This window comes from Danio rerio, chromosome 6, assembly GCF_049306965.1.
Source record: "Danio rerio strain Tuebingen ecotype United States chromosome 6, GRCz12tu, whole genome shotgun sequence".
Classification (NCBI taxonomy): domain Eukaryota; kingdom Metazoa; phylum Chordata; class Actinopteri; order Cypriniformes; family Danionidae; genus Danio; species Danio rerio.
This window is the reverse complement of record NC_133181.1, coordinates 15742331-15765391: the sequence shown is the minus strand read 5'-3', so window position 1 is coordinate 15765391 and position 23061 is coordinate 15742331. Positions and strand designations below refer to the sequence as shown.

The 23061-nt window shown below is 36.9% G+C and overlaps 1 protein-coding gene across 7 annotated transcripts; it reads right to left on the bottom strand.

The window, feature by feature from the left end:
* Positions 1-1136: 1136 nt before the first annotated feature.
* Positions 1137-8497, bottom strand: LOC110439863 (uncharacterized). Of its 7 annotated transcripts, none has more exons than XR_012407711.1 (13): positions 8444-8497; positions 8082-8185; positions 6795-6827; positions 6527-6611; positions 6207-6347; positions 5962-6110; positions 5681-5817; positions 5490-5583; positions 5260-5359; positions 4897-5150; positions 4589-4741; positions 4078-4205; positions 1137-3979 (listed from the first exon to the last, which is right to left on the bottom strand). XR_012407711.1 is itself a non-coding variant. In XM_073953782.1 (13 exons), exons 4-13 carry the CDS (start codon positions 6606-6608, stop codon positions 3662-3664), a joined length of 1590 nt encoding a protein of 529 aa, XP_073809883.1. In that variant the 5' UTR covers positions 6609-6611; positions 6795-6827; positions 7169-8185; positions 8444-8497; the 3' UTR covers positions 1137-3661. The 7 variants fall into 7 exon arrangements, 5 of the variants coding, with proteins under 5 accessions (XP_073809883.1, XP_021332725.1, XP_021332726.1 ...); XR_012407712.1 differs by having other exon boundaries at positions 8093-8185; XM_073953782.1 differs by having other exon boundaries at positions 4589-4775; positions 7169-8185.
* Between the last annotated feature and the right edge of the window lie 14564 nt (positions 8498-23061).

Below are 23061 nucleotides of genomic sequence, written 5' to 3'. Positions count from 1 at the left end.
AATCAAGAAGAGCAAAAAATAGAAAAATATTTTTAGGTTGTCATGTTTTGCAATGCTTTGCTTGAATTTAACTTACTTATCTATTAATTTTTAAATATGTTTGGTGACTAAAATATTATTTGAATAAATATATGTGTTTAATAAATATGTTTTGTTTAAATGCACCAAAATGCATTGCCAGATTCACTAAGAAATAGTTTTACTCAATTATGCTGATATATATATATATATATATATATATATATATATATATATATATATATATATATATATATATATATATATATATATATATATGAGCTTGGCCGGGTCAGTCGGCAGTCCAAAGACGTGGTCTAGGTGAATTAAATAAGCTGAACTGGCTGTAGTCTGTGTGTGTGAATGAGTGTGTATGGGTGTTTCCCAGTGTTGGGTTGCGGCTACAAGGGCATCCACTGCGTAAAACATATGCTGGATAAGTTGGTGGTTTATTCCGCTGTGCTGACCATTAATTAATAAAGGACTAAGCTGAAAAAATGAATGAATGATATTTTTAAGACATTCAGAATTAATAAATGTAATCTTTAGCAAATAATGAATAAGAATTTTCCATTATAAACCTTAATATAGATTTTTGATACCTTCATTTTAATTTTAACAGATTTGTGTAGAATTTGAATAATTGCAATAATTATATGGCTTAACTTGAAAATAATTAATGTCTAAATAACGCCATCTGTATTACTGCACAGTAAATTTTGCTGTGTTGAATAAACTCTTAAAGAGTTAAATTTAACACTGCACGTGAGTGTATTTGGTCCCACTCAGAATTGGTGTTAAATTAACACTTTTCATTGTGTTATATTTTCAGAGTAAAATTAACTAAATTTTGAGTTAAAATTTAACACTGGTCAACACTGAAAATTGTTAAGCTGTTTAACTCTGAACAGAAATTAACTCTGTCTGGTGTTCCTTAATTTAACACCAAACAGAAATCAACTCCGGTTAAATGTTAATACATCACTAATAAAGAGTTGATTTACAACCCATATGGTGTTGCTTTAACTGTCATTATTTCACTCTGGTGCAATTTTTTAATGCTACTGAACATACTAAAAAAACATTAAACAACAAATAAAACAGAAAACGAAACTCAATATCAGTTAAAACTTTTATTAAAACATTCAGGCTTACAAAAATACAGTGCAAAAATTTCAAGTCTGCATAAAATGGCAATATGGTACAATATGAAGTACAGAATCAGTTGTACCATATTTTCTTTGAAGATCAAATGGTTTGAAATAACACAGCTCATTAACATTGACAACTGTTAAAACTTTTTCTGGATGCAGTCTGACTGTAAAAGCATAGTAATGCTCATCAAAACATACAGTTTCCATTAGTGTGCCACATAACAGTACATTTTCATTTTTGACAGCTAGAGTTATGATCTTACAAAACACTGGCATCTCATTTGCTACTTCTGTGCAGATAATAAAGTCAGGACGATACTCTGTGCCATGATGCTTGATCCACTTTACAGCATAGACTATTTCAGATATTACCACACCTAATTTTGAAGCAATCTCTGGGCCACCTCTAATTTCCCTGAGTTCCACCATCTTTCCTGGGCCAAGAGTCAGTCTGTACTGGCTAAAAGACTCCCAATACATTGCCATACAACTCTGGTGCTTTTTGGCTAGTGTTTTGGTGATGTTTTTGAAACTTTTTAATTGTGTTTTAAAGAATTTGTGCTTAGCTTCATAACGCATACACCATGTGTGCAAAATTGGACCAATTTTCCTTATACATTGTGGGTAATGTATCATGATGTGATGTTTTGGCAGAAGATTTTTTTGGGGGAATAACATTTTAAATAGCCGATGATGTTCAATTATCAAATGTTTAAGATAAGTGGTCATGCCATCTGTTAAGACAGGTGAAAAGACAATGTTAACAATCTGCAGAAGTAAAAGCAAAAGATGCCAGTGTTTATCATCTTTAAGTATTAAATCTCCAAATATTAAAGGCAAATTGCGCAATAAGCACCAAGATTGAATAGCATTTAAACCTAAATCATTGCTTCCATCAAGCAATTTGACTTTTGGAGGACGGTTTCTCTGCTGATTGTAACCATAGTCAAAAGCATGTACTCTACCATCAAGATCATTGGCACTCAGAAAATTATGCTGAATGTACTGCAGAACAAATTTTACCTCTAGCTGGGCAACTCCTTCTAGAATGTCGTGCATTATATCAACAGCAAAATTGGTGGCTGTGTTGAAATATTTGAGGGAATTTAATAAGCATGCCCTTTTGACACCATACACGTGAGGTAGTGTAGAATCAGACTGTAAAGTTTCACAATGCAGAGCATGCATCTCAGCAGTTCTTAGTTCAACCTCAGGACTATCTTCAGAGAACACTGACTGAAACTGATGCTTCTCAAGCAGACAAAAACGACAACAATATCGAGCCCCAAATGATTCCAGAAAGCCAAACAAGCTGTGCAGACCTAGGTTATCCCCTGTGACTTGAACGATAGTACCCTTGATGCATCTTCCAGACACTGGATTCTTAACTCCCTCAATTTCAAGCACTTTCAGATCATTGACCAGGGGCTCAATTATGGAGTTAAAACCATAGCGCTTAACATCCTGTGCATGAAAGAGGGCACATAAATGAATATTAACCAGTGAGGAGTTAAAAACTGGTGGGAAATTTCTTAATGAAAATTAGATTGCACCCAATTTATGTATACCTTTCTTTGAGCCCAGTGGATTAGCTGTCTCAAAATCATCATAAAATAACTGAATTTGTAAGGCATCTTTTTCTGTAGAAAATAAAGGACTGCTTTTAAAATGTGCTGCATCACTTAAGTCCACATAAATTCCTTCCTTTGAAATGTGTCTGGGTTTAAACAAATGGGTAAGTTGTGGATTTTTTAAAATTGTCTTTAGTGTTTCTAAAATGGGAATATAAGAAAATTCAGTCACAACAACTTGATCAAATGTTCCTGTAGTTTTATTTCTTCTGCTGTCAAATCTTGTGCCGAGTACTATTTCACTAGGTTCAACAATTCCCCATTTCGCTGTAAACAGTCGCTGTCGCTTGACTTCCGAATTTAACAAAGTAAATGGATTTTCTAAATTTGTAAAAGATTCCTCTATTTTCCTTTTACTAACAGTGTCCTCAGAAGATAGACAGAGCAAAGCTGCATCCTGGGCTTGACTATGAATCTCAAAAACCACTTCTTCCATAGATGAAACAAAACCATTTATTGCAGACTGACTTAAACCAGCAACTTTCAGTTGTGCAACAGCAGACGCACACATATCTAAAGTGTTCTTATTAGACTTTAGCATTACAGATGTTGTGGCCACATCTTCAGCACTGTCACTCTGGTGAAACATTGCAGCACTATTTTCTTCCTCTGTCTCACAGATGCCACTAGGGTCACAACTCTGTTCACATTGTTCAGGATGTTTTATATTCAAATGTTTTCTAAAACCTGAGAAGGTACCAAACTCAGAACCGCATCCTGCCTCTACACATTTAAGTCGAAGGCTCTTTCCAGGAACCAAACCATGAACAAATCTGAAGTGCCTAACAAGCATTTTTGAACCATTTAATTCAGTCTCACAAACAAAACACTTCATGAGTGCACTGGAACTTTAGGCACCTAGTTAAGCAGCCTTGCCCTAACCTCAGCAACACGAGGACTTTCTTTAACTTTCCCAACATCTATGTTGTACACAGTGGTTTGAATGAAAGTGTACATGTTGTGCAGCATGGTGTTGTAAGAGGTGCCAAAAACATAATGTGCCTTAAACAGTTCATCAAAGGCACCAAGAGAAGAGGTGGACTTGCATGGAATGGCATGCTGATCAAGGATGATGAAGAACTGGTGAATTGAATCCTTCTGAGGACCTACAGCCAGGAGATAGGGCTGAGCGCTCGCAGAGATGTCTTGCAGCTGCTCCTCAATGTTTGTTCCACTCTAAAAAAAAGCAAGCAAGTAAAAAAGAAACATCACTAACAAGTTAAATAATAAAAAACTATGACAGAACAATCATTAAATAAAACCAGCAAACAAACCTTCTTGAAGACAACAAGATGATTTTCTGCTTGAGAAGCAGAAACTTTCCCTGGTCTCTTCCGGCCTTGAGCAGATGGTGGAATCAGATGCAACAGTAGTAGTACTGAAGCAAGGTCGCTGTCCCAAACTGTTTAAACAGGTAACAAACAATTGGTTAATATCATAAATGTTAACTCGCAGCAAAACAATGTTGAAAACTAGAATTTAACTACATAAAAAAGCCAAAAATATATACAAAGTGACTAAAGCTACATTAACAATCTTAGTTTGAATCCAATTATTTGTAAATCTGATAAAACTTTGATCCAAACTACCAACATATAAAAAAATTTATGAATATGATTTGCAATAATACACACACATATATATGAATGAATTCCAATTGAATATGAACAATTAAAAATTAAACTGACAGTGTGTAACTATGGCTAACTTCATTCATGCTTGGGTTCCTTTAAATATTATAATAACCATGGTATGAAACATTACCTAAACAATCAAAATTCTTACCAATATGAACATCATTTTCAGTGTCATCACGAAGAGATTCTGCTGCTAGCAAAAGTTCCTGTAAATCGCTGGTTGCAGGAAGTCTTTTGCACTGCTGAATGACTTTTTTCTTGAACGCTGTTGTCCACTTCTCTAGCAGCTTGCCTGACACTCCTTCTCCAAACATCAGAACAAAGTCTTGCTCAATCTAATAAGCATAACATTTTAATTATTGTAATGCTTAGGGCAAATCTTTAAACTCATGTCACCACTGACTATTTGTTTTTTATACAACAAACCATTTATCAAATATGATTATAAACACTTACCAAGCCTTTAATGTCCTTGAAACGAGGAAAAATTGTCAATAGATCACTGGACTGCATGGGATCAAGAACCATCTTACGACGATAGTCAAATGTCAGTTTCATTTTCTTCTTGATGGCATCCTCATCAGCAGAATGGTTCATGAATGCAATTGCTTCCTTGCATTCATCCTCACTCAGGACAATCTCTGAAGTAAACTTTGAATGCCTTGCTACAGTTGGTCCACCGGATCCCCGCTCAGCATACGACACTTGACCTAACAAACAACAAAACTATTTTAACTGTTTGTTTATACAAAATAAAAAAAATAATCATCCAAGCACAAAGAAAATTAGATTGCTACATTTCTGAAGTTCATTTTGTACCTTCAAATGATCCTCGTCGTTCTTTAGCCAGGTTTCTCTGAATAGTTTTGATTCTCCATGCCAAATATCCGGTGCCACTCTCACCATCATAGTAATGCTCCTAAAGAGATAAAAATGGGTAAAAAGGGGGACACAGGAGCAAAATATACCATCTGTAGTATAGGTGTGTAAAAAAAAAAAAAAAAACGTGACAACAAAAATGTAAAATTTTAAAAAGGTGCAAGACTTACAAAGCCATTTTTGGAATAGGGGTCACTGAGGTAAGGAAACAAAGCCACGATTCCTCTGGCATATTTTTCTTTGACCAGCCTTGGTGGGGACCCTCTGCAAAATAATGATTAATTATAAAAAAATAATAAAATAAATCCACAACTATATCAAGTAGCTATGTGTACACACAAATCAGTACTGTGCAGATTACCCATTTTTTTCGGTCATATCAGCTGCCAGGATATTAACCATTTTTCTCCTCGTTTCATCCTTTAAAGCCTTTGTTCTGTTATACTCATTTATTACACTCTCACCTCCAGGTTTCTTGACAAGAACAGATTGCACCAGCTTTAAAATAAGAGGGGAAAAGGCAGGTTATAAACATATTAAACAAACACACCTAACAAAAAGCAAAACATGAATTTTTAAATAAAATGTAAATTATATATTTTTTCACTTTAAATCATTTTTATGTAGAAAAAAAAAGTCCACCTTTTTTGCTTCATCATCCAGCTTCATTCGCTTACTGTCAGGGCCTTCTTCAATAATGACTGTATCCTGAGAGTCAAGGGAGTCAAAGGATGAAGACAGAGACTGATCTAAATGCATAGAAGATGATTGTGGAGAGGCCGGTTCCAAATCTGTTTGCATAAACAATATAAGGAGGGGGGGGTCAGGAAGTCTCTATGACAAAAACTGTGAAACATTACAGTCAAATAATGTGATAAAATACAAACCTGCACCATGTTTTATGGTGAGAACGCCAACGGAGGGATCTTTGATTAACTCTTCAAAAACATCACCATCCACCTCAGTCCCAGATTCATCCACAACCTTCACGTTCTCAGGTACATTTGGAACCCCAAACTTCAAAAAGGCTAAACAATACATAAATAATATATTGCATAATAATAACAAAATGTGAAAGCTGATCAGTTATATACTGGTAACTCTGAATATCATCTGGAAACATAACACAGCAGCATATACATCAGTATTTAAATTGACCACATACCAAATAAGAAATCTGAATAACAAAAGTGTAATTGTTTCTTACCTGCAGACAAAAAGTCCTCCAGGTTCAGATTGGCTATTTTAACAAACTTTTGTGCATCCCCAAATTTCACCTTTACCAGCATGCTCTGTAGGAAAAGAGAATGTTTCATACAGGTGCCAATGGGGGGGATTTATAAATGACACAAAAATGGCACATAGGTTTATAAATTGTTGCAAGATTTTATAACCATTAACATATATTTATTATTTAAGAATTGGTCATCCCAGTTAGTAAAGTAATTACACAAGTACTTAAAGGTTTTACTCACGATGTGATCTGTAGAGCCTTATATGCACAGAAACTTGGGGGAAAAGAAAACACCAATATGTCAACAATCATTTTTCTGTTATGTCAAAGTATAACACACATTCACCATAGAAAAAAAAAGATTCTAATCCACTTAATTTTGAAATAATGTCTGTGCTGAAGGGTTGTCATGATACTGAATATTGGTACCAATTGGTACTGGAATTAAAAGCATCCATTTCCGCTAATATTTAAGTGTTTTTGAGTAGCCAAAATATTATTAAAATGTAATAAGTTGCTTCCAAACTCATCTACAACTAGCACAGACGTTGCCACATTACACAAAATAGTCATAACTTGGAATGCTATAAGAGTAAATCATCATTTATTGTTTACCTGGTCTTTTGTCTATGATTATCAGCTTCAGCTCTTCAAACGTCAGTGGTTCGTTCACGTCACACAGACCCATATTAATTAAGCTGCCAAAAGGAGCCATGATTTTAGTTTACCTCTTGAGTCTTCTGGTTTTTGAGTCGTTCGTTTAGCATGTGGCAGCACGTGAAGAGAGATGAATAAAATCCGAAGACTCGAGAAATGAACGAATCAAAACATTTTCCGGCTCTAAATGCATGACTGGCTTCTGTCTTTCACGCGATGAACGAACGACTCAAAGCACATAAAAGACTCGAAAAGGAACGAATCTTCTGCTCCACCAGCACAATTGTGCGCGTGCGCAATTAAACGAATCACTCCGAAAGGACTCAACGTTTTCGAGTCATACAAAAGATTCATTCAAAATGAACGAATCGTTTATGAACGACCCATCACTACATGTCACCGCTGTTTACCGGGCACAAACACAGATGCACGCCACTTGATCGTTTTAAAAGCCGCGAAGATGAGCTGGCGTGTCTATGGGCTGACATTTAAGAGATCCGCTGATGATTCACAGTTTTAAAATGATCCGCTGTCTCTGTATCGGTGTTTGCACTCGGTAAACAGCGGTTAAGTGCGGTGAACTGGTGACCTTCACGGCCAAACGGCGGGGTTTAGGACCGCGCTCAACAGCGAATTTCAGTTAACTGTTACCGAAAAACAGTATCATGACAACACTAACAAGCTGTTAAAATGGAACCTCTTAACAGAGAAACGTTAATTAGGAAGTAATTTGAAATGGACTGAAAATATTTAACCAGCAGTGAGCTCGACAGCCATACAGACACAGTTAATTTTACACTACATATGTTCATATCATATAACTTTCTCTGTAAGTTACCATCTTAATATGTTGAAACAACAAAATACTGACCTAACAGTTACCTGGAGCATTGCAGAGTTGCTCTTGAAAGCAAAACTTCGAGGCTAAATGTAGCCTAACGTTACCGTCTTCTTCAGAGAGTTCACAGTACAAAACTAAATGGATATAAAAGTAAGATTAGAAATCGCAAAAACAATTTAAGTAAGATCATTGGCATCGTTTAAGCTTTATCTTTAACGTTAAGGTGACCACACTGTGATAAAATCGATGGAATGACACGGTCACAAAGTGACTCATAATCAATGTTTTAACAAACAAAACGCATCAAAGTACAACATATACCGTTGTGTTAGCACATTTACTCATATAAATCGATAAAATGATGTTTTAAGACGTTAAACAAGAGAGCTTACCTATACGCACGAGGGAGCAGAAAATGGCGCCGACAAAACTCCAACACGTTCTCTGCAGGGGGTAGATTGAGGGGCGGAGCTTAACAGAGCAAAGTTAACGACGTAGAATACAACTCTGATCATTTTCACCAACACAAGGGGGTGTCTTTCACCGTTTCTTGTAAAATTAACTCATTTTGAGTAAATGCAGATCAACACAGCTTAATTAACACAGCGGATTTTACTGTGTGTATAACCTATCTAGATGCTGTATTTATATATTTTTTATAGAGAAACAAGGATTTTCCTTGTAATGATAGCCCACAGTCCAGAGTATGCAGCTTGGAAATACTATAAATACACGCACGCACGCACGCACACACAAAGTTGACAAGAATTTCCTTTGATTCTAATACAGCAAGAAAAAAAAATCTATCGCTAGTGGTACCCCTATACTGTGCTCAGCAAATATAAGTACACCCCTCACAAATTGATTTTAAATTCACATTTTTAAAAGGAAGCTACAGTATACAATAATATATTTGTGCATAAACATTAGATTAGTCAGTACTGAAGCCAAATCTGGAGCATATCTAACAAAATAACTTACGATAACAGTCCAAAAATGTGTAGACTTAAATTTATTTGTTATAGAAAAAAATGTAATACAAATTTTAAAAGGAGAAAAAAATAATAGTCAATAGAAGCAAAAAATAGAAAAATTTAGCTAAAATGTTGTTGGCAAAATTTTTTTTTTATTTTTTTTTTGCAATATTTAGCTTGGATTTAATTGTATTATCTTTCAATTTCTAAAAATGTTTGGTAACTAAAATATTTTTTAATAAATATATCTGTTCAATTAATTAGTTTTGTTTAAATGCACCAAAATACATTGCCTATATTTACTGAGAAATGGATAAAAATAATTTTTACAAACTGGGGGTCATTAGCCCAACACTTAATCCCCAACATGGAGGACCAGCACATACACACATACACTTTGGACAATTTAGCTTACCCAATTCATCTATAGCGCATGTCTTTGAACTAGTTGGGGAAACCAAAGCACCCAGAGTAAACCCATGCGAACATGGGGAGAACATGTAAACTCCACACAGAAATGCCGACTGACCCAGCCAGGACTCAAACCAGAGACCTTTTTGCTGTGAGGTGACTTTTGCTACCCACTGCCACACCATGCTGCCCTATATAAAAATATCTGTCTATAAAAATACTATTCCAAAAAGATGATGTTTCCAGATGTGATGATTCTTTTCCTTTTGTGACAATTGTTGGTAGGTTTCCACATATCACAACAACCACACTAGCCTTTATTATCAATCAAAGAAACTTTTTTGTGAAATTGTGAAAATACTGCGGTTTTGTGAAACATTCCCATTTCAAAAGGCCTAAAAACCCTCATGCAGGCTTAAACAATCTTTTTATCGGGGGTTTTAGTGGAATTCACTGTGCATTCTCAGTTTGCACAATTCAAAGGGCAATACAAACACTGCTGCTGACTGACTGGACAGATACCTTAAGACTTACATAAACACACATACACGAGCGTATACATCAATGTATGTGTGTGTGTGTTTGTGTGTGTGTGTGTGTGTGAGAAAGTAGAATTCAACACTCTCAGTCAGGAGGTGGCAGTATTGGGGATAAAGTGTGTGTTCATTTGCTCAGCCAGTGAAGTTGGACTAATGCAACACACCTGCTGTCCCTGCACCATCATTAGCCTCGGCGGCCCAGCGGAAAGGTCAAGGCTAAATTGCGATCTGCAGCCGTTCAGGAGGTGCGTAAACATGCAGTCGTCGCCCTGATCACAACTAATGCACGCACTGATGAGTAGGTGGGAACTACCACCATGGAGAGATGCATGGTGGGGGAAATAATTTCCACGCGCAAATCTCGAGGAGGTGAGACTCGTGAACTTCACGTGCAGACACAACATAATCATCCAAATGATCTATCCCATTTCAGCCCACCTGTGTGGCATGGAAAAAAAAAAAAAAAAAACTCAACTCCGAGTTGAACACAGCCATGTGTTTGTTTGTCAGGGAATATTTTACCAGATTATACAGCAAGACACATGCTCACATATAAACATGCACTCCCACACAAAACAGTGCCTCGGCGTACCTGCCCGGTGGTAATTAATCGCTGTGGTATTTAGGCCTGTTGGAGTAGACAAATATGACAGAGACAGGGACAATTAGGATCCTCGTTCAAGCTACATTAACTCTCCGCGCTATTACAACGCGGGCTGCTTCTCCTCGGCTTGTAAAAAAGAAGAAAAAAAAGCAGCGAGGAGATTGTTCCTCATGGGCCATGGAGATATTAATGAAAGAAAAGGAAGATTGTGTTTATTGTAGTCACATAATTGCAAATAAATTTCAATTAGCCGGCGTGTCACCCCTATAAGTGCGAGCTTGTGGGTTAGCGTCGACTAGCTTTGTACGAATGGGAGAAAATGAGAACAGGGTGGATTTGACTTTCAGTACATTTTTTGTATCCCTCGGTTAAGACTGGTGGAGAAGTTCAAGGTCATTCCTGTGAGTTTTACCGTCGATTTTTCTTTCTTTTTTTTTCGTGTGCTATTAAACAGATTCAAAACAACTTGCGAAGAATAGGATGCCTTCTACTGTGCCAGCATGTAAAAGAGACAGGAGGAGTGGGAAGCAGGAGGAGGGATGTGTGGACGGAATGATGGGGAAAGGGAGAAGAGAGAGAGAGATGAGCGGGAAGGTGTTTAGTATTCTTCTCTGATCAGCGGTCGGTGTGTGCTCTTGGCTTCTCTTTTTCCTCTGCCTGAAGAGAGGAGAATATTTAAGCAGTGTCATCCGACAGGTCAGACGCAACACTGGACAGAGTGACCTTTTGACCTGTGGCGGAGAATCACTGTCTGCCAGGTCCTAACATCAACAGGATAGAAAAAGATCCAGTTCAATGTGTTAATTTGGACTTTCTCATGCACCACCTTTGTGGTTTTGTTTTAAGTCTAAGTCCTTTAATGAAAAAAAAAAATTTGCATCATTCTTTTTAGTAATAATATAAGGGTCATTCTACAAAGCAGGGACCCTTTGTGTTTGGTAAAACATAACTTTACAAAAAGAATTGTAGCCTTTTAGGCATTCAATGATATTACTTCTTTATTATTTACCTACATTTACATTTAGTCATTTAGCAGACGCTTAATAAGTATTTATGATTTTTATTGTTATTATTAATACTACTTTAGGATATTAGCATTGTCTTATTTTTTTCGGTTGATTGTCTCTTAAACGGCCATGAAACCCCCCTCTTTTGGTTCAAGTGTACCTCAGATTTTTTTTTCAAAATATTCTCCGAGATGGGCGTGGAGCTTTGTGAGCAGAGGAAGGAGTGGGTGTGGCCAGCAGAGCAGGGAAAAAAGAGGGGAGCGAACTTCTGTTGTCTGTTGGCTCACAAAATGAGACACAAACTGTGAGGAGACGTATGATTTTTTAATTTACAAAGTAAAAATGCAAAGAAGTAAACTGTCAATTAATGTCCTGCTACATTTGTTATTTGTAATTTCATATACACATAACCACAATTTGTTATATCATTATAAAGATAATTGTGTTTGTATAAACACTATAAATTAGGAGGACTTCTCTACTACTCAATCCCCGGATCTGAATGCAGACACAGTGGATAGCAGTGCAGCAGTTTTTTTGCCCTATCTATTTTAACCATTAACCCTGCCGGTAATCTGGGGGATTTTAAACATAGGCAAACACAGCAGCAGAGCAATCTGTCTGAATGTTAACAAATTCAACTGATAAAAGACATAGTCTACCATTCTCCAATTCTCGTACAGCTCCTTTGACAAGAGTCGCGGAGAAAAACATGTAACAAACCCTGTGGATCATGGAAACAAACATGCGACCCGTGGCATGCGTAGACGTGGTCTCAGCCTGTCATTGGGTCTTACAGCTTGGCAGGTCTGCTTTGCCTTCGGAAAGCATGTGCTTTCATGAGTAATTAAGAAGCAGGGCCTTCTCTTAGGATAAGAAAACTCAGCTATGAATAATACTGAGAAACTGAAGTGTTATCACTCCACTCACAGTTTCGTGCTTCTCCACCAATTTTGATCTCGCCCCAAAAATTGTTTTGAATGAAAATCAGGTTGGCGACAGAGCCCAATGTCAGGCCAACGTCAATGTCTTATGTCGTACTTTCCAACGCAACCCAAAAAAACTAAATATGAACGTCTGATGATGTTACAGCTTGACGTTGTGTGGACATTAGCAATTTGACTTCTATCAGACGTTGGATTTTGGTTGCCATACTTGTCGAATAAAGGTCAGTATTTGACCTCAATATGACATTGGTTTAAGATGTTGGCTTGATATTGGATTTTGGTCACATTCCAACACAACCTAAAATCAACAAAATATCAACGTCATTTTCATGTCAAAATAACATTGTCCTTAGATGATGGTGACCTAAATCTAACCTAATATTAAAATCATATGATGTTGTGTGTATGCAGGATATGTTCACGATTGTTTGCTAAATTTCAACCCTTACAATTAAAATTGGAAGGTAGAAGAAACATTTAAATTTGAACCTGTTCTTGAAAATAATTATGGTTATGTTCAGATGTTGAACATTTTATAAAAATCTCATAATTCACAGGTTTATACCGAAGGAACTAGTTAAATAGATCTTTTTTAATTATTTATCTTTTTTTATAGGGCAGCATTAGTTCATTCATTCAGTTTCTTTTAGGGTGAGTCCCTGTATTAATCCGGGGTCGCCACAGTGGAATGAACCTCCAACTTATCCAGCACATTTTTATGCAGCGGAAGCCCTTCCAGCCGCAACGCATCTCTGCGAAACATCCACACACACACACACACACACACACACACACACACTTATATACTACGGACAGTTTTAGCCTACCCAATTCACCTGTACCACATGTCTTTTGACTGTGGGGGAAACCCACGCGAACCCGGAGGAAACCCACGCAAACGCAGGGAGAACATGCAAATTCCACACAGAAACGTCAACTGATCCAGCCGAGGCTCGAACCAGCAAACTTCTTGCTGTCAGGTGACAGCCCTACCAACTGCGCCACTGCATCACCGGCAGCATTAGTTATGCTCCCTAAAGTAACACTACATTTTAGAATTATTTAGTTTTTCACTCGACAGTGAATTACATTTTACAGAACAAACTATCAACAATTTGATGTACTATTTTTTTAAATAATGTTCTATCATTCAAACTTGATATTAAATCCTCAGTTAAGTGGTCTCATTAAAAAATTGTGGCCTTAACTTGCAACTATTTTCACATGTGCTTGTTCACATTGTTTATGCAGTGGTGTGACACTAGAGCTGCATGAGCCGATAAACAATATTATATCAAAACTCTGTACTTGTTAACTCTATATCGATCTAAGAGCCAATCACACAACAGAAATGTGCAACAAAGGGAATTAAAAAGTGTGTTGATATTAGAGATGCACCAAATATTCGGCCGCCAGAAGTGATCAGCTACCCAAAATAGTTTATGCTTTTTAATGGACCCTCTTATTTTTGTGGCTTCAGTCACAGTTGGGATACTCTTTTAAATCTAGAAGAATTAGTAAATGATACTGAAATATATATCGTTATTGTTCAATACGGAAAATAATTATTGAGATTGCATTTTTGCCATATCGTCTAGCCCTATGTGAAATATTTTGTAGAAGTGAAAAAAGAGAGTGCTGAATGAACAGACAAGTGTAGTTAAGTAGTGATAGATGAACAGAAAAAACTCTTACATGATACAAAATACACATTAGGTAAAGAATGCAATTTGTATTATAGACAACACATTTGTTTTATGACAGAAAGAATTTGTAATGATTTTTTATTGATATATTTTACAATTGAGCTATAAGTTGACCATCATTTAGAGTGAGAAAACAATAAAAGGAACCATTAAACCTAAAGTAGTAAAAAAAAAAAAAAATATATATATATATATATATATATATATATATATATATATATATATATATATATATATATATATATATATATATATATATATATATATACACACACACACACGCACACACATTTACAGTATCTACCCCACCCATAACAACAACATCAGATTCAAATCATACATATGGCTGAACTCTGACAGACAGATTACATAGAGGGCAGACAGGCAAGAAAAAAATATCTGCCCACAAATATAACAATATTGCGCCAGACAGATTTCCACTCAGACATCACACGGCTCCTGCCATGAATCCACAATGACATTCACAAAGTTGTGATTGAAAATAATCTGTCAAGATAGGCATGTTCTTTGTGATAATTATTATCATTATTGATATTACTATTATTGTTAGCGCGTTTCTTCTTTCCTCAGGCGAAGACGATAACCCGTGTAGGCTTGCTGAATTCCAATGATACCACTTGATAGAGAGTCTGTCAGGGAGGAGTAAACAAAAATGTAGCCTTTTTTTATTTATTTATTCCGAATAGCCGGAGCAGTGAGTGATCAGTTTATGTTCTGTCTCAGATTATAATCAGTTAATAACGGTGATTGCACTTCGTGGAAGGCGATTGTGGAAAATGGCGCAGGGCGGGACGGTGGTCACAGGAGAACAGGGTTCCTCGAGGATCCGGCTAACAAAAACCCTGGAGGATAAGCCACTGGCTTTTTGAAAGAAAGCAGTGAGACTGTGCGCGGAAAGACAGGAGAGCACAGGCGTTTCTAAGCAGGCTTTAAGATGGCAGATAAGGGTGTAAGAGAGAGACTGATCTTCTGGCAGGTCAGGTGGGATTCGAGGCCCAAGCCCAGTATCAGCCTAAACCCAGACCCCCTCGCCCCTCCCCTCTCCCCGCTCGGGGGCCAGCTGGTTGCTGTGGTGAGGAGCCGCGGGGGCTTGCCGGGGGCGATAAGCCAGTGTGAGCCCAAAGAGTCGGGGCAGAGAAAAAGAGCGACAGATTTCACAAAGGAAAAGAAGAGGAGCGTGGAGAGCGAGGAGCAGAGGGAGATGACGAGGGGAGGGTTAGAGAGGAGACGCTTGAGTGAATAGGCGTGCATTGTAAATCTCCACCGTGGCAACCTGCAGCTGTGGAGATGGGTGTGATGTGTGGGTGACAGGGAGAAGAGAGGCCGGCTGCACAACGCGCAGGATTTCTCCTCTTATGACAGCTTACGCGGCGAGAGGAGGCGACTGGTTAGGAAGAATTACAAGAGCTATGCAGCCTGCCATCTTACAAATGAATCCCGTTTAGCCTCGGCATGTAAATAAATAGAGTTCACTTGGTGGGAGAGAGAGAGAGAGAAAGATAAAGAGGGGGAGAGAGAGAAGAGGAAAGAGGGTGACAGAGGCAGGGAAGTGGCAGCAGCGGTAATCAGTGGCAGGAATGTTTATCTGCTGCAAGCGCGTGCGTGTGTGTGGCTGGTGAAATTATGCAAGCGAGTAACAATGAGCAAATTGAACCCCCAGAAAAAATGGCACAAGGTCAGGCGGAAAGACGAGGCACTGGGGTTGAGAGTGGTGGGCGTGAGAGGATAACAGATCATGATAAATTGGCTCACATTTTACAAACCGCCGGCCCTAATGCCCTGCTCCCAGCCAAGACTGCTAGGCTGGAACTTTCCGTACTGTAATACCTCCACTCAGCCATTTGTGATATATGAAAACCAAGCTGTGGCACTAATTGCACAATTACAAAGCGGAAGCCGAGCTGTGGTGAGGCAGGGTGTGCAAACTGGAGGGGGTACGGCGGTACACGCAGGCCCTCCCACTCTTTTTCTCATTCGTGGTCTACATTTTTTTCAGATTCTGTGGAAAAGGAGCAGTTCTAGTCTTCGCGCACGCTCTCATTAGGTAATTAGGTTCTTTAGTAGAGGCGCCGTTAAATATGGCACTCGCTTATTTCGGTTAGCCCAAGCTTTCCCCTTGAGATCCCTGCTGGACATGGATTCTAACACACACATTTCCTCTAGAAACACTGCAGGACTGTGTATCGTTCCTCACCTGCCTAGTGGCCCAAAAAAACCAAGACCAGCTTCTCATCCTTAGGGGCAAAAAAAAAAAAAAACGTCAATGTGTAAGTGTGTGTGTGAGTGAGTGTGAGAGAGAAAGAGAAAAAATTTATCTTCTACATCGATGAAAGGACAATTTATTACCGTCTGCTGTGGGAGACAGAATATTTTGCCCCAGTGCTTTGCTGGCCCTGTTGACTGTCTGAATGAGGAATGGGAGCGTATTAGCACCCGGGCCGCTTCTGCACAGCAGCGCCTGGCACCGAACCATCACAGCCCCCAATACCGCCCAGGGTCGGAGGTCAAGAGCGGAGCAGCAACTGAGGCTTGTGGACCGCCGTACGCTGCTTCGTCTCCCGCTGTCGCAGATTGATACATTATTATTAGTGCCTGCTCTTCCACGACTCTCAACAGCCCGAGAGCTGTCCTCAAGAAATTATGAGTGTTTTCAGAAAGGGCTTCTGACAAGGTATAAGACTGAGATAGCGGAGAATATTGAAAGCATTTGTCTTGAGAACATCCCGCCGTGTTACAACAACAATGGCTATTTGAACATTTTGATATCAGGCCTGTTTCGCATTGTGCATTCAAGCAGAGAACAAACAAGTAAGCAGTAGTAAAGAATGCTGAAGTGAAAATGTGGAATATACAAATATTAGTGATCACATTATTAGTTTGAAATAATGATTATCAGCGGTTCTTCAGATTCTCACAACATCTTGAAACCTTCTTCGTTCAAAACTAATAATACTATCTTTTTCTCCTTTTTGATGATCAATTTGAACTTTAACTGATCTTTGACTAGACCTTGTTTAAATGGGTGGTGTTGTGATCTGACAGGCTGAATAGACAGTTGGTTTAACAGGAGTTAAACAGGTATAACTAATAAAGGGGGTGGTGAATGGATGGACAATAGGTAGGTAGGTAGGTAGGTAAACAGATAGATAGATAGATGGATGGATGGATGGATGGATGGATGGATGGATGGATGGATGGATGGATGGATGGATGGATGGATAGATAGATAGATAGATAGATAGATAGATAGATAGATAGATAGATAGATAGATAGATAGATAGATAGATAGATAGATAGATAGATAGATAGTACAGTAGAAAGAAAGAAGCCATGTCTTAAATAAAAAATCCTAGTGATGCCATGTATATGGAGAAGAGAACTGGTCCAAGAACTGAGCCCTGGGGCACCCCAATAGCAAGTTTTTGTTATTTAGACACCTCATGCAGGGTGCAAAGTCTTAGCCACAAACAGAAAGAACATTACAAATAAATAAATACATAATGCAATATTATTTTACAATGAATTATATACATTGTTTTTATTCATATACATATATTATTCACTCTCAGAAAAAAATAAAATAAATGGTACAATGTTGTACTGTAGAAGGTACAAATCTTTGCCACTGAGGCAGTACCTTTTTAAGGAACAGAATTGTATCTTAAGCCAAAAAAAACAAATTTGTACCATTGCAGTTTGTACCGTTGTACCTTTAAGGGCATGATTTGTATCATGGGAAACAAAAATTTACCTTGTTTTTAAAAGCTGCAGATACAATATTGCACCTTCATCAAAGCTACAAATCTCATCCATGAAGGTACCACTAGTGACAAGACACTTTGTACATTACCTGTGTCAAATGTGTCTCTTCAAGAACTATTTAAAGGCATTTTGCTGTATCCAAAATGTGTCAATTTATTTTTAGTAAATATAAAACATCAAATACATTTAATAAACAATGTTTTTTTAAAGTTTCTTTTCGCATAGATGCAACTTTTCTAATTGAAATAAAGAAATAAAAAATAATTTAACGTAAATCAAAAGATCTTTTTTTCGCCAAACATTTCACAAAACTTTTCACAAATATTACAGAAAATACATTCTCCTATGTACAATATTTTTTTTCCAGTTTTCACTCAATACCTTTGTAATTACTTACAAGTTAATTTAGTTTAATTAATTTTAAAATAGAAATAGAATTATTCAAAAGTATTGTAATGAGATATGCATAATGTTTGGTTAGTTTTATAATACTAAAATGTCTGCATGAACACTTTCATGCAGGACTTTTGCCAGCTCACAGCCAAAAGGTGCGGATATCAATTATGAATTTGTATTTATCAGAAAATGCTTACCAACTGTTTATTATAAAATGCCTTAAATGTTTAGTTTACAATACCTACAGTTTTGTTTTACCAGTTGTTTTGTATCAAAGAACTTAATGATTAATGTGGACTGCACGGTGTTGCAGTAGGTAGCAAGAAGGTCACTGGTTCAAGCCTCATCTGGGTCTGTTGACATGTTGACATGTAACTTCGGGTGCTTCGGTTTCCCCCACAAGTCCTAAGTCATGTTGTATAGGTGACTTAGGTAGGCTAAATTGTCCGTATTGGATTTGTGTGAATGAGAGTGTATGGATGTTTCCCAGTGATGGATTACAGCTGAAAGGGCTTTCGTTGAGTAAAACATATGCTGGATAAGTTGGCAATTCATTTCGCTGTGACGACCCTAGATTAATAAAGGGACTAAGCCGAAGGAAAATTAATGAATTAATCACAAAACTGAGAATTAAAAATAGCTTTAAATTGCTTGTATCACTTGTATTTAATCAAATTTAATATACATATTCTGGTTAACAGAATTTTAAATGCCCATGTTCTATACAGGTAGTTCTAGCTGAGGTGCCCCAGGGCTCTGTTCTTGGACCCCTCTGAGCACTGAGCATATTTTCCATCTACTATACAGTATATGACGTTACTAGGCATGGGCCGGTATATGATTCATGTGGTATAATACAGTAACCTTTGATAAAATGTCATGGTTTTATGGTATTGTGATTACAGCTCTTAAATATATTCTTTTTAAATTTCTGGGTAAAATACATTTTGTTTTTTCCCCACATTTTATTTTGGAAACATTTAATATTTTGGAACAGTAAACAAGTTAAGCTAATTCAAATCAATCATTGACTTCTTCTGTCTTTTTCTTAGTTTCAAAAACACAGATTTACTTAGCAATTTAAAACAGCATCTAATGGATATCTTTTCTGCTGGAGATACTGTTGTCCTAAAAAAATGTGAAATAAAAAAGTATTCAAGAGTTCACACTTAGATACTGTTTGACAACTTGTTAGCAAGTTAGCAGGTTTGGCATGCTGTCCCGGGAGAGAACCCTGAGCTCGGAGATAGTTGAGCCCAGGGCTCCCGCCAGGTCCATAAAGCATGTGAGGGGAGTACGAGGTCAGGTGTTCTCGAGAGCTCCCCTCGGCAAAAGAGGAAAGGAGGAGAAGGGGTGGATGGGGGGTTTCTTCGGAAAACGAAGATAGGGGTGTACATCTTAGCTAGGTTATTTATAGTGGGTTTGGATCATTCCGATTGGCTAGCTAATGAGCGTAGATGAGTGGCCGGCTGCAGTCAATCATATCACGTGCTCCTCTCGAAATTAGTTTATGAAACTTCATTTTTTAAAAATATTTAAAAAATATATTAAAAAAATATAAAAATATAAAAAAATGTTAAAAGTATTTTTAAAATTTTTATAAACATTTATTTTATATATATATATATATATATATATATATATATATATATATATATATATATATATATATATATATATATATATTTATTTTATTTTTATTTTTTTTAAACAAGACCAAACTAGCTTTTTGAGAGCAACACATTTTTATAATTAGGCTGGCTTGTCAAAGCCAGACTACTGAAATGCTATTTAAACTTATTATTAGGCTGGCTTGTGTAGCAAGCCAGACTACTGTTATCCTATTAAACTTAATATTATTATTATTCTTCTTCTGAGACTAAAAATTAAACTCTATCTCGTCCTAGGCCTTTCAAGCTATGACCATCAAACTCGGGTCAGACCTCCGAACTATTCTGACTCGAGTTGCTATATCTTTTCTGACTGATCCGACTTTCGGTTTTCCGAAAAACGTCCCGGGACCGTCGAAAAAATCCCATAGACGTAACATTGGATCAAACTTTGTGACCTCATAACTCCGCATCAGAATGTCACACAGACTTCTAACTGGGCTCATTTAACTCAGACTATCAAACTGCCAATGACTGATCACCTTTAATCTTTCTGGCCACGCCCTAGCAACCACTTTTGGACCCTAGAAACCGTCCCATAGACTTCCATTGCAAAAGACTCTCATTGACTTTACATTGGATCAATCTTTGTGAGCTCATAACTCTGCATCAAACTGTCCTACAGACTAATGGCTGAGCTCATTTAACTCAGTCTAGCCAGCAGCCAATCACTGATGGCCTTTAAACTTTCTAGCCACACCCTAACAACCAGATACTGCGCCCTAGCAACTGTCCCATAGACTGCCATTAAAGAGGTTCAGACTGATATTGTCATGCTGCAGTGTGATAGAGACATGGGGGTTGTGTTTAACTGTTCATACTGGCAAGAAGCTTTGATACATCATCAGTCTAAGCTGTCAATCAACTCCATAGCAACAAAACAGACTAACCTAGCAACGATATAACACCAGCTATATCTCAGCATCAGAACATCGTAGAGAGGCGGGGGTTGGCTTGTTTGACTCATGCTCTTACACCATCTATCTATCTATCTATCTATCTATCTATCTATCTATCTATCTATCTATCTATCTATCTATCTATCTATCTATCTATCTATCTATCTATCTATCTATCTATCTATCTATCATGCTAGTTACATGCTAATTCATGCTAGAATCATGCTAGTCACATGCTAATTTATGCCATAAAAATGCTAGTCACATGCTAATTCATACTAGAATCATGCTAAGAACATGCTAATTCATGCTAGAATCATGCTAGTTACATGCTAATTAATGCTAGAATCATGCTAGTCACATGCTAATTTATGCTAGAATCATGCTAGTCACATGCTAATTCATACTAGAATCATGCTAACAACATGCTAATTCATGCTAGAATCATGCTAGCCACATGCTAATTCATACTAGAATAATGCTAACAACATGCTAATTCATGCTAGAATCATGCTAGCCACATGCTAATTCATGCTAGAATCATGCTAACAACATGTTAATTCATGCTAGAATCATGCTAGTAACATGCTAATTCATGTTAGAATCATGCTAACAACATGCTAATTCATGCTAGAATCATGCTAGTAACATGCTAATTCATGCTAGAATCATGCTAACAACATGCTAATTCATGCTAGAATCATGCTAGTAACATGCTAATTCTTGTTAGAATCATGCTAACAACATGCTAATTCATGCTAGAATCATGCTAGTAACATGCTAATTCATGCTAGAAGCATGCTAACAACATGCTAATTCATGCTAGAATCATGCTAACAACATGCTAATTCATGCTAGAATCATGCTAGTAATATGCTAATTCATGCTAGAAGCATGCTAACAACATGCTAATTCATGCTAGAATCATGCTAGTAACATGATAATTCATGCTAGAATCATGCTAGTAACATGCTAATTCATGCTAGAATCATGCTAAGAACATGCTAATTTATGCTAGAATCATGCTAACAACATGCTAATTCATGCTAGAATCGTGTTAATTCATGCTAAAATCATGGTAGTAACATGCTAATTCATGTTAAAATCATGCTAGGTACATGCTAATTCATGCTAGAATCATGCCAGTCACATGCTAATTTATGCCATAAAAATGCTAGTCACATGCTAATTCATACTAGAATCATGCTAAGAACATGCTAATTTATGCTAGAATCATGCTAACAACATGCTAATTCATGCTAGAATCGTGTTAATTCATGCTAAAATCATGCTAGTAACATGCTAATTCATGTTAAAATCATGCTAGGTAAATGCTAATTCATGCTAGAATCATGCTAACAACATGCTAATTCATGCTAGAATCATGCTAACAACATGCTAATTCATACTAAAATCATGCTAACAACATGCTAATTCATGCTAGAATCATGCTAACAACATGCTATTTCACGTTAAAATCATGCTAATAACATGCTAATCCATCTATCTATCTATCTATCTATCTATCTATCTATCTATCTATCTATCTATCTATCTATCTATCTATCTATCTATCTATCTATCTTTTCATACTTTTTAAAACTGTTTAAACTAAATAAACTATTACCGTCAGGCTTTCACAAGCCAGCCTCAAAGTTTGTTTTCAAACTTTAGGAATCTAGTTATGTTGGCTTGAGAAAGCCAACATACTGTAATGCTACTTAAACTTATTCTTATTATTATTATTCCGGCTTCTGACCAAAAAAAAGCAATCGCTTCTCCTCCCAGGGCTTAGATGCTACAAGCCCCAAATTTGGTCAAAAGCTGTCTTTTGCTCAGGAGATGGTTGCTGTATGTCCTCATGCCGATAAGATTTGTAGTTTTTGAATTAAACATTTTTTTATTAAAAAATTGTATCGAGTATTTGGGGCATATAAAAAAGTATACAATCCTCAAATTTGGCCAAAAGATGTGTTTTAAATTGCAGATAATTATCATATTTATTTGGTGTAATTATAAATAACAGTTTTCCTATAAATATTTTTTTATATTAAATTTGTAAAATTCAGACTC

Bases quoted from the DNA above. Each gene is read 5' to 3' on its own strand.
- LOC110439863 (XM_073953781.1), bottom strand. The intron at 5,360-5,489 runs GTAAGTCTTGCA...TTATCTCTTTAG, and splicing joins CCTATTCCAAAAATGGCTTT to GAGCATTACTATGATGGTGA. The intron at 3,980-4,077 runs GTTTGTTTGCTG...GCTTTTTTTTAG, and splicing joins ATCTTGTTGTCTTCAAGAAG to AGTGGAACAAACATTGAGGA.